Genomic DNA, 16333 nt, shown 5'->3' with positions numbered 1-16333 from the left:
ACTCCAACACCAAGTTAACCCAAATTGTAATTTTACTGAAATGCACCAATACTAGTACTACAGGTACCAATAACCCCCAAACCATCACAATAATACAATAATAACAATAATACAACAACTAGTGGAGACCCCTGTGCTACATAGCTTGTCGCCACACTTTATCTAATCCAGATGTTCACAACAGCTTTTACCTATTAGCAGTCTCAGATAGATTGGACGCTATTTACCTCTTAATACCCTCACAAGACAGGAACAATTGTGTATGGATGCGTTACTCAGGCGCACTCGCGGTGTAGCACAGCGGTTTACAATCTTAACAATAAATCTAAAACCACAATTTGACAATAAGACAACAATCGGCCGAAAATATTGTCAGACAGGCAATGCTGTGGTATATGAGTCCCACACGTGTGTTCTGTGTGGCTTGTGGCCTAATACGAACAAGAAACCTAACTAACTAACTACTTGTAGGCAGTGACTCAGTCTCTCATACGTTGACGTGCACGCTACTGTCTCACTGTGTCCAGATGAAAAGCTCCTCTGCCAACATCCAGTCCCACGATGGCGACCACTGTTCACAGCAGCACGATCCAACTCACAGAGGATCCAATCGCCAGCAACAACAGCTGATCTCCACCGCAACTAGAAGTCCCAGCAAACCGATTCCCAGCTTGGATGGATCAGGATTTTTACCAACAGCTCTCAGGGAAAAATGGCCGCTCTCTCCTTGACAACCAAAAGACCGTTAGTGATGTCACAGACATGTGACCAGTCACTTATACTTAATGTTAATGCTCAACAGTGGCATCTTGTGGCCAAAATAAAGAATTGTAGGTACAGTTACAATGACATCTCTTACAGTGGCACTCTTGCCCATTCACAGTGATGAAATATTACCACCATACTGCTACTGAAAAAATGTCCTACAGTATATACAGAAATATCTTACCAACAGTACTACTGTATAATGACTAAAAAGTACTGCCACACAGTAACTGCTATCATTACCACCACAGAACTTAGTGACCCTAAGTGTCCCATAGTGACCCTAAGAGATTACAATGCAGTTGCATCCATTAATTCACAGGAGATATCTTTCCTGTTTGGAATTGTTCACTTTCCCTTATCTTTCCCATCCGGCCCAGCTGATTTCCTTCAGCCATAATTCATCTTTACAGAACCTGTCTGACCAACATCTTAAGCTTCACATTCTTTCAACTCCTTTACTACTTTTGTCCACCTATAGTGCCCCAAATGGTAATACTATGCACTTGGTGTCTCACACAGTAAAGTGGGTAGATAAGTGGGTTGGGGAAGGTTCCCCAAATAAGTAGGTAGGTCGCTCCTGTAGATAAACAGGTGCCCCAGTAGGTAATAACCCCTATTAGGTACATCCCCCAGTATCTAGTCTTTCTCATTAGGAAGGTGAGTCCTGTAGGTAATTTCCCCAGAAGCTAGGTCCCCACATGTGTAATTTCCCCTATTAGTAGCGTCACTCCAATTCTTAAATTCTCCAGTAGCTAGGTCCCCCCAAATGTAATATCCTCCATTATCCAGGTCCCTCTGTAGGTACAGTAATCTCCTCCAGTAGCGAGGTCCTCTGTGTAGTTCAAACATGCAAAAAAGAGCCAGTGGAGCTTCATTTAAGAATCTCAAAACATATGATTAGCCAGATATCCCTCCGGGAAGGGCCAAGCCAAGGGGTGGCTCCTGTAGGGAAACTACTAAAACCACCATATTAAGTGGCTCTATAAGTCAATGTAATGACTAGATAAAGACCAAGGCCAGGTATCCATCCACAGGTGCCCTGTGTAGGTAGCATCCCCAGTTGCCAAGTCCTCCATAGGTAGCATCCCCAGTGGCCAGGACCTGCCCCTATAGGTAATATCCCTGTAACCAGCCCCCCCCCCCCCCCCCCAAAAAAAAAGTAATAATTTCCCCTGTTGCACCTCTCCATATAGTAATAATGACCCCTGGCTTGCTTGGTGTTATAAATGGCCCTGCTGCTGTGAAGATATGAAGCACTCACCTTACCTAAAGGATGTACGCACCTTTGTTGTTGTGAGGAATGCAATTCCAAGTTGTCAAAATCATGTCTGTAGTTTGCAATGTCATCAAAATGAAGAAGGGACCCTAGCACAGTGTTATGTGTTATGTGTTGTAGCAGGCATTTGTTACATTTCTTTTAATAGTTATATATGGCATATCATTATTCTGTAGGTGTTCATCCAAGGACGGATAAAATCTTCAGGTGTTTTACTCCAGAGCATAATGTTTAACTTCAGCACAGACAAAGTATCTCCCATGCTCTGTCTGGATTTGCCTTTTTCCGCAGAATATGTTGTTAATGTTACAGAGCATTCCACAGACCAGTCTACATACGCTTATATAAACATAACAAATGATGGTAAGTATGGATGTTACTGGCACTTTTGTGTACAGTATGTGTACTTTTATTTTGTCCATATTATTTTTCTATAATTCTAGCACAAACTGGTTCATTGTAATTACTATTTTTAAGTTATCAAAATTTGTCATCTGATCAAAGATTAATGTGAAGGGCAGAAGAGCACTTCTTAAATTACAAGACTACTGTGTTGGTGACCAGCGTATCCAAAATGGCAGGTCTCATGGGATATAACTGGTATGGAGTAGCTAGCCCCTACTAAAAGTGGTCCAAGAAAGCACAACCTGTGATCTGGTAACAGGGTCGTGTGCAGCCAAGGCTCTTTGTTGTGAATCAAAAGTGAAGGCTGGCCTGTGTGGTTTGATCCTTGAGAAAGCCTCCAGTTTGGATGACAATAATATGTGTGAATAGCCTACCAGACGAGAGTTGCTTTAGTTGTATCTAGTCTAAACGCCCCTCTGTAAGCTAAAGAGGTACAATGGTGTGAAATGGATAAAATGCTGAAAGCAAACGTAAAAAATACATGAAAAAGTTGGCTTCTAATGAGCATATTTTGTTTTTCAGAACCTGAAAATTCTAGAAAAGAACAAATATTGAATGAAACTTGTCTGTGGTGGAATCGTAGTATAGATGGATTACATGAGATATACAAAGTTAGTAATCATCATTATTCATCATAAAGCATAATTTTGCTTTTATATCCAATGTGTGAATATATGTAATGGTGCTCTAACCTCCAATAAAGATTTTATCAGCATATATTAAAAGCCGTACTAAAGGACATGACTGTAATGGTAATGATCATTCCTTAACCGCTTAGCGTCCCATGACGTACCTGGTACATCATGGTGGTGCAGCCGGGCAGTGCCTCTATTAGCCGGAGCGGGTCCCGTTGCCGCGCCGGCTAATTAAGCACTTCAATGCAGCTGTCAAACCTGACAACTGCATTGAAGTGCTTTGTACTGCACGTCCCTGGTGTCTAGTGGGTCGGATCTCCCCCCCCCCGCTATGCGATCGCGGGGGGGGAAATCCGGTCTTCTGGCCAGACTGGCACTCATCGTCGCAATGATGCTGATCCTGGCTCAGCAATAGATTGCTGTGGCCTGCAGCAGGCCACAGCAATCTATCACCGAGTACAATGATCTTTGCTGTGTATATACACAGCATTGATCTCTATGAGGAGGGACTTCAAGTTACAGTAAAAATAAAAGTAAAAAAGTGTTTTTATTAATAAAAAATCCCCTCCCCCTAATAAAAGTCCAAATCACCCCCCTTTTCCCATTTTATAAATATAAATAAATAAATAAACAAATGAATAAACATGTTTGGTATCGTCGCATGCATGATCGCCTGAACTATTAATTAATCACATTCGTGATCTTGCAAGGTAAACGGCGTAAGTGCCAAAAAATTCCAAAGTGCAAAATTGCGTATTTTTTCATAGCTCTTAGCGTTTGCCCGTATCCTAGGTGAACAGCAAGATAAAGACTAAACTTAAAAAGAAAGCAATTTTGCCAATGCAATGCATGTGCAAAGTAGCTTTCTTTTGCAATTTCAATCACCTAACAAAAGTTTGGGTGCTGGGAGTGTCCCTTTAAGGGATAACATGTAGTGGTTTTAACAAACACAATTTTCCTCATTCTGCAAAAGCAGCCCTGACCCTTTAAAACATAGACTTCACTAAACTTCAGTTTTTAGCTGGACTCAAGGTAGGGACCTGGCTTTTAAAATGGGGATGTCTGTTTGGGACAAACCCTTTAAAAATAACATAAATTATAATATACAGTGCACCAGTGAACTGGGGCTGTAATCAATATAAAATCTCAGGCGGAAAGCCATGTAGTGCTCAAGCCACATACACACTGAACAGTCAATCATGTAGCAAGTAAAAAAACACAGGGGCACTCACCCGTATATGCTTTTTGGAGAGTTTATTTTTTATTTTTGTGAAACTGTAACAGACAACAGACAGACACCAGCCGGGTGCATGGTAACTGCTGTTTTGTGTTTTGTTTTTTATAGTTATACAACTTTGTAATGTAAGTTATGTATGTATGTATACAACTTTGTGTCCCCCCCCCCCACGCTAGACCCGGAAGTGTGGTGCATTATACTCACCGGATCTCGTGTCGACCCCTATCCGCCATCTTGGGACCATGACGTAGTCTTAGGGAGGCCGGCCGAACCGCTCCATCCGTCACTCATGCCAGCCCCCCTCTGCCGATTCATAACTGTGCTCAGCCGCGATTGGCTGAGCACAGTTATCCTCGGCCAATCGCGGCTGAGCTGCTGATGACGCGGCAGAGGGCGGCCAGCATAAGGGACGGATGGAGCGGATCGGCTGGCCTTCTGAAGATTACGTCATTGTCCCAAGATGGCGGGAGGGGGGCCAACATGAGATGCGGTGAGTATAATGCACCACACTTCCAGGTCTAGCGTGGGTGGGGGGAAACACAGGGAAGGGGGCCATTCACATACATAACATACATTACAAAGTTGTATAACTTGTTTAGCGCCGCACTACCCCTTTAAGCACTGTATCTGCTACTAACACTAACACACAAGAGGTTATACATGAAATTTTATTCCGTCTCATTTTATCTCTACTTCCACAGCTGTATGTTCAAGGGAAGAAGTGGTCTTCAAAAGAATTATTTCAAGGTTTACTGTACAAAATTAATACAGACCACAATATCAGTGCAATATGTTTAGATGTACCCATGGATAATGAGTACCCAAGTAATATGACTGGAGCATTTTCCCACCTTGTTGGTATGTTAAACATGTTTTTCTATCTCATCTTAACATATGGTCCTATATGGACCTCTAAGGGTACATTCACACTGAGCAAATTCTGCAGAATTCCGAAGCAGAGCTCTCCACCGCAGAACCCCCCCCCCCCCCCCCCCCAGTGTGAAACAATGTGTCTATGGGAGGGCTTGCGCGCCTCTGTTCTCCTTCGCTCTCCGCTCAAAGAATTGACATGACGGGGTTCCGTGGCAGAGAGCTCCGCTGCGGAGTTCCGCCTAATTTGCTCAGTGTGAACATACCCTGAGAGAAACTACTGTTAAAAACTGAGTTAGGATAAGTTTAGAAATAATTTCATATTACACTTTCCTGTTATATTTTATAGTTGGAGAACCCATTCAAAATCTATCTGTGTTCAATGAAACATGTCTAATTTGGAGAAGACATTTAAGGACAAAAGAGCTCTATGTGGTAAGTTTAAAGATTTATGAATGTAAAATGGATTTCAGATTTGTACATGAGTTTTGGAATTCCTTGTTCTTGTTTGTTTATGGTCTTCTGAAATGGCAGAAAGTGATGTGACACCTATGGAAGTGTGACATTATCATGGCAATCAATCACAGCACACCGCATGACCACATGGCCATAGCATAAGTGGCTGCCAATGTCTTGGCTGCCTGACATCCTATCAATACTTGGTGTTTTGAACAGAGATGTAGACTGGCACAGAACGAAAGATGCCTTACAAGTTACAGGGCAAAGGGAAAACAGAAAGTAAGAGTTGGAGTTGTGTATATAGTTATGCAGTGGAGGCAGGGTTATTGCAGATTGCAGTAAAGTAAAAACCTAGTTGAAATCAAGATTTCCGAGGTTATGAAATAATATAAAAACCTATTTTTTTTAATAAAAGCATACCTGTCAAAGCGCTTAGGTTGAAAATTCTTCATGCAGAAAAAGCTGACACTGGAAGTTCAGGTTGCTATGAAAACTTCCCATGCCCCTGCAATTTCCGTGCATGAGCCCTATTCTAAAACCAGTAGGGCTCATGGATGGAACTTGCCAGGGCATATGATGTTTAAATCTAAGCACTGTGACAGGTATGCTTTTAAGGTCAAGTAAGAACAGCATTACAAGCTGGCAAACCATAGAGTCAATGGACATTTTTGGACAAATGACAAATTGGGTTTCATGTTTTTGTTTTACTCTAATGATTTAATTATTCAATTAAAGTTTTGTCAAGCTGTGTCGACACAATACATACATCTTAGGCTGTATATATATATATATATATATATATATATTTCACAATTCTCATTTAATATTTTATGATTATCATAGTAACTGCATTATGAACTGCAGTTGTATCATTGAATAGTTATAATATGTAAATCAAACCTTGTAGTAGTCGTTCAACACATAAAACAGTGCCTATTAGAAATAAAGGTGTTGAACTGTAGCTTAATATGCAGACACCATAAGCTCCTTAATCCAGTAACATAGAGTTCTACCCATTTTTTCTCATTTTCAGTTTTTTATCCACGGTTATAGAAGAAATGGGAGGAGCATATTTTACAAGCTGGTGTTCAATATTGCCTCAGATGAGAAACAACCCATTGTGTGCTTTGACCTCCAAAAAGGCATTAACTACACAGTGCACGTTGTGTCAGCATTTTACCCTCAATACCCTGTGCAAATCTCTGTCCTTGCCCCAAATTCAGGTATGCATTCAGATGTTATTCACATGGGAAATGATTGAATCAGGGAAACATGATTACTACTTGAGTCATACAAAAGAAAGATGTAGTTTAAATGGTCAGTGTTGTTTTAAACCTCTATTTAATAGCTTATGCGATTTCTAACAAATTCAAAAAGTGTTTTATTTACCAAAATGACTCCTAACCCCAGAAAATAAACCTTAAAAGCAGAGCTGGAAAACAGGGGTGTAAATAGCCTTCTAACTAGATAGTAATGAGGATTCTGGGCATAGCTTTTTTCTTCATAGTCATTTAGAGAGATAAATCTATTTGTTATTACTGTATGTCAATGAGGCTTAAAAGCTCAGGGGACATCCCCCAGCACGGCAAAGCCAAGTCAAGTCCAGCCCATGTTTTCTTTATCAAGTGGCTGTCAGTCAAATGGGGTATGCAGGTGCACACATGTACAGAAGCAGTGAAGAAGAAGACATGGTTTGGACTTACTTGGGCTTTTATTGTGTTGGGGAATGCCCCCTGAGCTTTTGAGCCTCATTTAGGCCCCCTTTACACATCTGGAAAATCAGTGCTAAACCCTTCACTAGAGAGGACAAGTCAGAGATCATCTCAACCCATGCCATGAATAAGGAGAGTCACAGTGCAGGACAGTATCCATAAAGAAAAGTAAAGGAACTGATCCGGATAAAGCAAAGTTACTAGAAGCCTATGAACTCTATCTCGCACTGCGGGTGTGGACAGGGAACCCTTAGCATTTGGCTCATCCCAGGTAACAAGGTCTGGGGCTTGTGTCGCCCACTAGGATGGGTCCCCCCACACTGGTAGGGCAATAGGTGGTGCGAAGACCAAAAGAATCAAAACACGGGCACAAGTATTCTCTCTCTCTCTTCTCAAGTATTCTTCTATTTCTACCTCCGACCTCACGGAAGAGCACAGAACTACTTGGGTTGGGACTCTCAAGACATCCTCCTCTCTGCTCTTCTGATCTTCTACTCTCAGCGCGCAGCTCAGTCGGCACGACTGTACAACCTTCTATATTCTCACTACAGATCTGGATCCTAAACTATCAAGTGTCGTATTAAGTGTAAAGTCTTATGTCAATGCAAAGCTGTATGACCTGCTGCATACAAGTACCTCCAGAGTAAAGCAGATTTTACTTATGATAAAGAGACTCTGTGATTCCTCATTAAGAACCAATACAGTTCACGTTTATTCCTTTGGGTCATCTACCCCCTTTTCCGTGGGTGGCAGTGCCAATAGTCCGGGTGGGTCCCTATTCCACTCCGGACCACCGTGAGAACAGCTCAAGGGACCCCGCAACAACCCGGCAGGTCACTGACCACAGGGGAACAAGGTACAACCGACCCTTTAAACTAAAAGCAGGTGTGCCACCATACATGTGTGCCAAACCGGCACTGGCGTCAGGACTTAACATCTTTGGGCCCGGCTGTATCTCAGCCAACCACCTCCGGAGTGGCATCACACCCTACCATCTGGCAAGTGACCAGCCGTCCTACCTCCATACTACCGGGGGTGGGCACCACATTTGCACAACACAAAACGCTTTGCATAGTTCCCCCCTGTGCCCTATATAGGCAGTTATGCCCTCAAGTAGTATTCAGGCCACTCTGTTCCCCCATATAGTATAGTATAAGAGGCCTTCTGTGCATCCATATAGTAGTTAGGCCCCTGTATGCATTCATATACTGTAGATAGCCCCCACTCAATAAGTAGAATACCCATATACAGTGATCCCTCAACTTACAATGGCCTCAAGATACAATATTTTCAACATAAAATGTTACTTTCTAGACCATCGTTACTTGAGACCAGACTCAACATACAATGCTACAGACAGCCAGGATCTGTGAAAGATGTAAAAAAAAAAAACCTAGCTGATCAACCAATAAAGGTGGCCATTTTTCTTGTAAAACCCCAATGTTAGTGAAGTGCATGCACTGGTTTGCTGTCTGGTATCTCCTCTCTATAGTCCAAGTGATACTACATGTCCTGTACTGCTGTGTGTGTCTAGTTTTTCCTCTCTATAGCAGGGCTGTATTAACAGCTGCTGCTGCCCTAGGCATTAAACAGGGAGACGCCCCATCTACACGCACCTTTTGGCGATACCAGACCTGACCAATACCACCATACCCCCCATCCCCCTGGAAAAGACACCAGATTTACTGGCAAGTCTGAACGGGAGGAGGGAAACTAAAAAAATAAAAGCAAAAAAATTTGTTTTTTCTGTCCCCCTGCTCCCTGGTGCTGCCCCCCTGCAAGGTGCTGCCCTAGGCACCGGACCACGGGTGCCTTGTGGTAAATACGGCCCTGCTCTATAGTACAACGTGTTACTACATGTCCTGTACTGCTCTTTACCTGTGCCAGGATGAGTATCACCTTTGGGCATCAGGTGAGGGCGGTTTCATTTTATTTTTCTGGGACCCTGCATGACCTGTATAGGATATTTTGGGAGATTTAGAACCAATTACCAGTTTTCCATAGAGTTTTGGTCTCAACATGCAATGATTTCAACATATAATGATTGCCCTGGAATCAATAAATATTGTATGTTGAGGGACCACTGTACTTATTCTCCAGATTGATAGTTCCCCTAGTAGGCCCCCCCCCCTATGTATTCTTCATGCATGCTTTTTAGTAATTCTCACTGTAGTGATCCAGCCCCAGCAATAAACATCCTCCCCTGTAGGTAATTCCCTGTAAGCAGCCCTCCCCAAACACCTGTAAGCACTGCCAGTGTCGCTGGGAGCCGGGGCATCTTCTGCTTTACCTTTTATGTACTGCAGTGTGTACGTGACACAAACTTCACTTTCATGCTGCAACACAAAAAAGGTTAAAGAGCAGAAGACAAGGAGTGCTCTGCTTCGCTGCAGTGAAATCGGCTGCAGTACTCAGTACCATTATAGTCTATGGCCCTTCATTCTTGCTGCGGATTTTCATTCCGCTGTGAAAATGTAGTAACAGCCATGTTTAACTATTTAGCTGCTGTGCCTGTAACAATAATAAACAGCTAATGCGCCCCAGGCGCACTTCTGCTTGAGGCTCAGCCAATCAGTACACAGTCCATCTACATCCTCTGACTGGCTGAGCGAGCCGTCAGTGAGCGGAGACCCAAAGACTTTAGCAGGAGTGTGCTGGGGGTAACAAGGGTGGAAAAGCATTGGTTGGTGGAAAAGACGATCTAGACTAGAGACTAGAGGATATAAAAATATGCTTAGCACCTTCCCCTAAAATAACTAAATAAATATTTGAAAGGCAACAGAGGTATAATACATATTTGTACATTTAATTTACCTAGGAATAATAGTCAAACAGTTATCAAATAATACCAGATTAAGAGGACCAAATGTTAACAACATATATTATTACCGCCATACTCTTACTCACTATGTGTACTGACACTTATACTACCAATAATACCTTCACACAAGGGGGAGATATCATCATACATATTACCATATACTGTTACTGACCAAATCCTGTATACTGAGAGTATTATTACCAGAATACCATAAGGCAATATCACCCTATATATTACCACCATGCAGTGACTACAGGTGACGGAAGTGGCTCACTTTAGTTTTCTTTCACCCACAATTTATCTCTACAGAATATTCCAAAAGTCATCTTAGGCTAGGCTAACAAAAATTCTTTTTATTCCGTTTAAGGTATACACTAAAAAAGAAAAAAAACTATAAATGGTAAAAGTGATACAGCTGTATGACTGTTTGCCCACTGTTTGCTGTATACGATACCGCACAATCTGTTTACCCTTTAATCCAATTTATCAATTGGATCAATTTTGCAGTGACGCAGCAGAGTTAAAGATACAGATGTTGGGGTTCACAGGTGGATCCTTCGGTGGGACAGTCTAACACTGATGTTCCCCTTCTAAAAGGTGGTGGCAGCTTGGTGGCATAATTATACTTCATACAATGTTGCAAGGATTCATCTTGAATGACCCTAAGGTGACTGAGTAGGCTTTATCCTACTTAGATGTTATGCTGGCAGAGCCATGACTAGGTAACTTTCAGCTCTGCAGCAGTGCTGGCAGAGTTACCTACTCCATCCCAGGCCAAACCAGGACCTAAAGGGGTTTTCTGATTAAAAAATACTTGTCCCCTATCCCCAGGTCTGTTGTGACACAACAACCATATGAATTATGTTAAGCACCACCACACTGCCATGGGTGAGTCAACATGATTTTATAGATTTGTGTTAATAAGAAGTGGCCAGAATTGTGTTTTATTCCTATTTCGGGAGGCCCTCTGTTATTTCTTAGATACACTAATACCTATGTGACTCAGAACATTGTTTGTTTTAGTCGATAACTATAATATTATAGGCGGTGTGTTTGTAGGACGCCATTTTGTAATCTTTTGAATTATGTGCATATATTGTCTTTTAGATTTCTATTTGAAAATAAATTCATGATTTTTAGCTGAAGCCTTTGTTTTTTTGCTCTTTTTGTGTACTATGAATTCAGTACTAGTAGGACTGGCACAAGGATATCGCAAATGTTTGCAGTCTTTTGGAAAATTGCCACAAAAACTGCAAGAAAAAACTCATGAAGCAGAATATAAAATGTTGCACTTTTTTTTGGCCTGAACCTCCCTTGGATGTAAGTTTGGGCTTACCTTTATGCCTTCATGATACATCTCTTAAAAACCAGGCGTACTGTATTACTGGCCTTATCAGAGCTCATCTTCTACCAGTTGCATTAAGCTGCATGTAGACAGTGAGGTATTTTGTCAGCACTGTGTCTCGTTTTAATTATTACATTAGTACATTCAGTACAGTATATGGTAGGTGAAAAGACAGGGATTAAATAGAAAGTAGCCTGATCAGTAATTAGCTATAATTACCCGGCTAATAACGACCCTAATGATTGTATGATGATCTAATTTTGCTCTTCTGTTTGGGAATAAACTGAGATTATGCAGTGTGCTTCACTGCTTAATTGAGATAAAACAAGAGATGGTAAATAGGTTAACATCAAGTGGAGGGAGAGCCAACTACAAACAGCTGCAATTTACAGATTACAAGGACGATTGTCAGAAAATGTGCACTTAGTGCTATACAACACTCCTTTCTGTGATCAAACATTCATAAATTCCCATTTTCAGACTGGGGACAGATCTACAAATGTAAGATGCAGGGAGCTGATAGAAAAGGCTAATGTTATTTAAAGCAGCCAGAGTACTAATTTGTGTCCCTCCAAGCATATGTTATATATAACACGATAAAGAAATAACACATGCAACTGAAAATATCAGTTACAGTATATACCAAACCTATAACTAAAACAACCTATTACTATTTATACTCTATATATAAAAATTGCAGATCAGGGGTAAACTTAGTTTTTTGGGGGATGACATATTGTGTTTGTGCCAAACGCAAAAGAGTACTGACTACATCAGGGAACCAACGGACATTGATCGTTTTTTCCAATATGGGATGTAAACATATATTGTTAATATTGCACCACAAAGGGGATGTAAATGTATAGTAATCGTATTGCACCACAAATAGATAAAAAAATCACAGAAAGCAGCTATTTTAGTACAATCCTGCAAGATATAGCAGTCAAACATAAACTATCTATGCCCAGAAAAAGCAAAGCACACTCAATATACACAAGGGATAATTGCAGCAGCATAGTATTCTAGGCATAGAATATCTGCAGCAGCATTACCATTCAAAAGATGGTATGTAGCTCCCCAAATCCCATTAGGGTAGATATTAGCACATTATAACCTGGAAGCTGGTCAAATGGCATCTAATGGAATCTAAACATAGGAAGTCCACATAGGAAGTCCTGTGCATCTCAGGCCATCTCAGCACTCACAGAGTGAAGGCAGTCATGTGACTTACGAACGTATTGAGCCGTGACTCTCTGTACTGGCTGAATTTCCTGCATTAGGGTGCCTTCACACCTACCGGATCCACAGCGGATGTCACTTCTGCGGATTCGAAGCGAGAACCGCTGCGGATCCGGTATCATTTCACCCCTATGATAGCACATATTTGGATTGACATCCCACTGTGAATATGTGCTTTAACTCCCTGGTGCCCGCAGCACATTACCCCATCCCGGCCACATCCCCCCATAAGCCCATCTCCGGCCCGCCGCCGCGAGCATACATTACCTGCTCGGTGGCGCGGCTGCAGTGAGGCTCCCGGCTCCGGTCCCGCTCAGCTGATGGGGGGTGGGCTGATGGGGGGATGTGGCCGGGATGGGGGGGGATGCGCCGGGGATGCGACGGCGGGGCTGCGGGCACCAGGGAGTTAAAGCACATATTAACAGCGGGATGTTAATCCCGCTGCGAATATGTGCCATCGTAGGGGTGAATTGATACCGGATCCGCAGCGGTTCTTGCTTTGAATCCGCAGAAGTGAGATCCGCTGTGGATCCGGTAGGTGTGAAGCCACCCTTAAGCTTCTTTTTTCAACCAGCACAAGACTAAAAAGCTGCATTTAGGAGACTGGACCTAGATTTCAGATAAGCATAGATTTGTTTTAAAGCATGATAACTAAAAGAATGATAAATGTAAATTGTAAACTAGCTTTATTTTACATCCCCTGCTGATTTAGATTTTAAAAGTTATAATGACAGGAAACTTTAATGTTGCTAAAATGGAGATTGTTGCAGCCAGGGTAAGGACTGTGCAGGTTATAGTCACTTTTGTGAAAACTGCCTTCCCAGCCTCACTAACAACTCAGGGGCACTTCACTGATGAGGCCCACCTCACAGTTTGAGAAGCATTGCCCTAATGGACTCTCATGGCTGCATGAATAATACATAGATCGTTCATGCAGTCCGACCACTAGCTTTGTCATGCCGTGTAAAAGTACTGCAAACTAGTGCCAATCTCGCTGATCGGCACTCTTTTGCTTCTGCCCATGGCCAACAAATCTTTCCATGTAAAAGGACCCTTATTTTATCTCATCACCACTATAGCTGTCACCAGAAACTGTAATATAGACACTGTCTCAAGTGACTATGAACGTTTAAGGTATACTCTGTACCCTAATGGACGCTGATTACAAGTTCTGTTTACAAGTGCCTTATCAAGGACTTTAGGAGTGTTTACCACTGGGCAGAAGCCAATCCCACTTAATAACTTATGTTATAAAAAAAAACGTGTCTGGCAGCAGTGAACAGCATGTACTGACACATAAAGTGACAGGACAGGAGCCATTTCACAGCGAAACAGCTTACACTACTACTCTCACACTATTCTTTATCTGTCCCTGATACCTAATCAACCTTCTATAACCCTCTCTAACCCTGCCTCTCCCTATCTCTTTCTATTGAATTATAGTATGTGTTCAGATCAGGAGCTGACTGGATGAGGATTGTTCAATCCTTAAAACTCTGTACCCGCTGTGCAACCCCCCAACTACTTATACCTTTTTGTAGCTGATGTGAAGTCCTTTCTGCTGGTATCTTTATAAACGCTGGTTGTGATTTCCTGAGGCAGAAAATGAAACTTTAGTTGAGATGTAGCCGTGTCAAAGAGGCGTGGCCTTAAACGACTGTGCCCTAGGCCGGCGTCATCTGTGTGGTGTTGGTCTCCGTCTCCCCCTGCCTCCCGTTCCACCCCCTGTCCGCCCGCACAGGGTAAGTTGTCAGTGCACATGTGCCATTGTTTTACTCCCCGGAGCCGCTGCAGGGATGTTGCTAGTCCCCGCCCCATGGGAGTGACACTCCTGGCCCTGCACCACCTCTCCTGCCTGTCCCCCCCATCACCCGCTGGCTGGATCAGCTTCTTCTTTGCACATGCGCTGCTGTGCACTGATCCTGTGCAGGCACAATGACGCAATAGGCTAGTCAGAAAAGGCCGGTCACGTCACTGCCACAGGCGTGAAGAGGACACACCACAGAGGCGGCATGGACCTGCCAACACCACTGCTGCGGCGCGCGCGGGGGGGTGTAAAACAATGGTGCCTGTGCACTGACAGCTTACACTGTCCGGGCGGACAGGGGGCAGAACAGGAGGCAAGGGGAGACGGAGACCAAAACCACACAGGCGGCGCTGTCCTAGGGCACGATCACTCTAGGCTACGCCTCTTTGACACCGCTATACCTCAAATAAAGTTTCATTTTCTACCTCAGGAAAGCACAACCAGCGTTTATAAAGATACTAGCAGAAAGGACTTAACATCAGCTACAAAAAGGTATAAGTTGTTGTGGGGGGGGGGGTATGGTTGCACAGTGGGTACAGAGTCGCTTTAATTTTATGTCTGATTGGGAATGTATTTATATGTGTGATTATGATGTGTGGTTACAATTTTGATCACTGATGAATGCACCTATGAAAGCATCTTTTAAATTTTATCCAATTGTGGTAAAATACTAATACAATGCATTAAACAATTTGAGTCATTAAAACCAGTAGTTAAAATATGCAGGGCATTATTAAAGTGTCACTGTCGTGAATTTTTTTTTTGCAGAAATCAATGGTCCAGGCGATTTTAAGAAACTTTGTAATTGGGTTTATTATCCGAAAAATGCATTTTTATCATGAAAAAGCAGTTTGAAGCTCTCCCCCCTGTCTTCATTGTTCTCCTATGGAGAGAGCTAAAGAAAAGACCAAAACAGGACAACAAAGAGTTAATCTACAAATCCCTCACGGGAAATCTCTTCTGACCATCACCAGTGACCTGTCTGAGCTCGGATTACAGCTGTCACCCAGCTCCTTGCCTGTAATCCTCTGTTATCTGCTTTCTGCTGCCGGCTAACTCCCTCCTTCCTCCTCCCCCCTCCCCTCTCCCTAGAGCAGACAGGGTACGTCTCCTGCAACAAGTCACAATTTTCAGATTTTTCAGAGTGGATGAAAAAGAGGAAGGAGGGGGGGACCTGGGAAAAGGCTTTTTACATGCAGATAATGGCAGATTTGGCTAATAAACCCAATTACAAAGTTTCTTAAAATCGCCTGGACTATTGATTTCTGCAAAAAAAAAAAAAAATACGACAGTGACTCTTTAAGTACAGTCATGGCCAAAAGTTTTGAGAATGATACAAATATATAATTTTTACAAAGTCTACTGCTTCAGTTTTTAAAATGGCAATTTGCATATACTCCAGAATGTTATAAAGAGTGATCAGCTTAACAGCAATTACTTGCAAAGTCAATATTTGCCTAGAAAATTTACTTTATCCCCAAAACACATTTCAACATCATTGCAGCCCTGCCTTAAAAGGACCAGCTAAAATCGTTTCAGTGATTGCTCCATTAACACAGGTGTGGGTGTTGATAAGGACAGGGATGGAGATCAATCTGTCATGATTAAGTAATAATGACAGCACTGGACACATTAAAAGGAGGCTGGTGCTTGGCATCGTTGTTTCTCTTCTGTTTTCTTCTCTTCTGATCTCTAAAGAAACCCGTGCAGTCATCATTGCACTGCATAAAAATGGCCTAACAGGGAAGAGTATCGCAGC

At 42.5% G+C, this 16333-nt stretch overlaps 1 protein-coding gene across 3 annotated transcripts in view; it reads left to right on the top strand.

Annotated features, from left to right (window-relative positions):
• SUSD1 (sushi domain containing 1) overlaps positions 1 to 16333 on the top strand; it is a 106249-nt gene that overhangs the window by 50919 nt on the left and 38997 nt on the right. For all 3 annotated transcript variants that reach the window (XM_069962142.1, XM_069962141.1, XM_069962143.1), the window contains exons 13-17: positions 2221 to 2407; positions 2972 to 3060; positions 5023 to 5179; positions 5541 to 5626; positions 6684 to 6873. In XM_069962142.1, the coding sequence (XP_069818243.1) occupies positions 2221 to 2407; positions 2972 to 3060; positions 5023 to 5179; positions 5541 to 5626; positions 6684 to 6873 (709 nt within the window). The remainder of the gene's footprint in view (positions 1 to 2220; positions 2408 to 2971; positions 3061 to 5022; positions 5180 to 5540; positions 5627 to 6683; positions 6874 to 16333) is intronic.

Source organism: Dendropsophus ebraccatus, chromosome 3, assembly GCF_027789765.1.
Source record: "Dendropsophus ebraccatus isolate aDenEbr1 chromosome 3, aDenEbr1.pat, whole genome shotgun sequence".
Taxonomy (NCBI): domain Eukaryota; kingdom Metazoa; phylum Chordata; class Amphibia; order Anura; family Hylidae; genus Dendropsophus; species Dendropsophus ebraccatus.
Note: the sequence above shows the minus strand (reverse complement) of the source record. Positions and strands in the feature narration are given on the sequence as shown.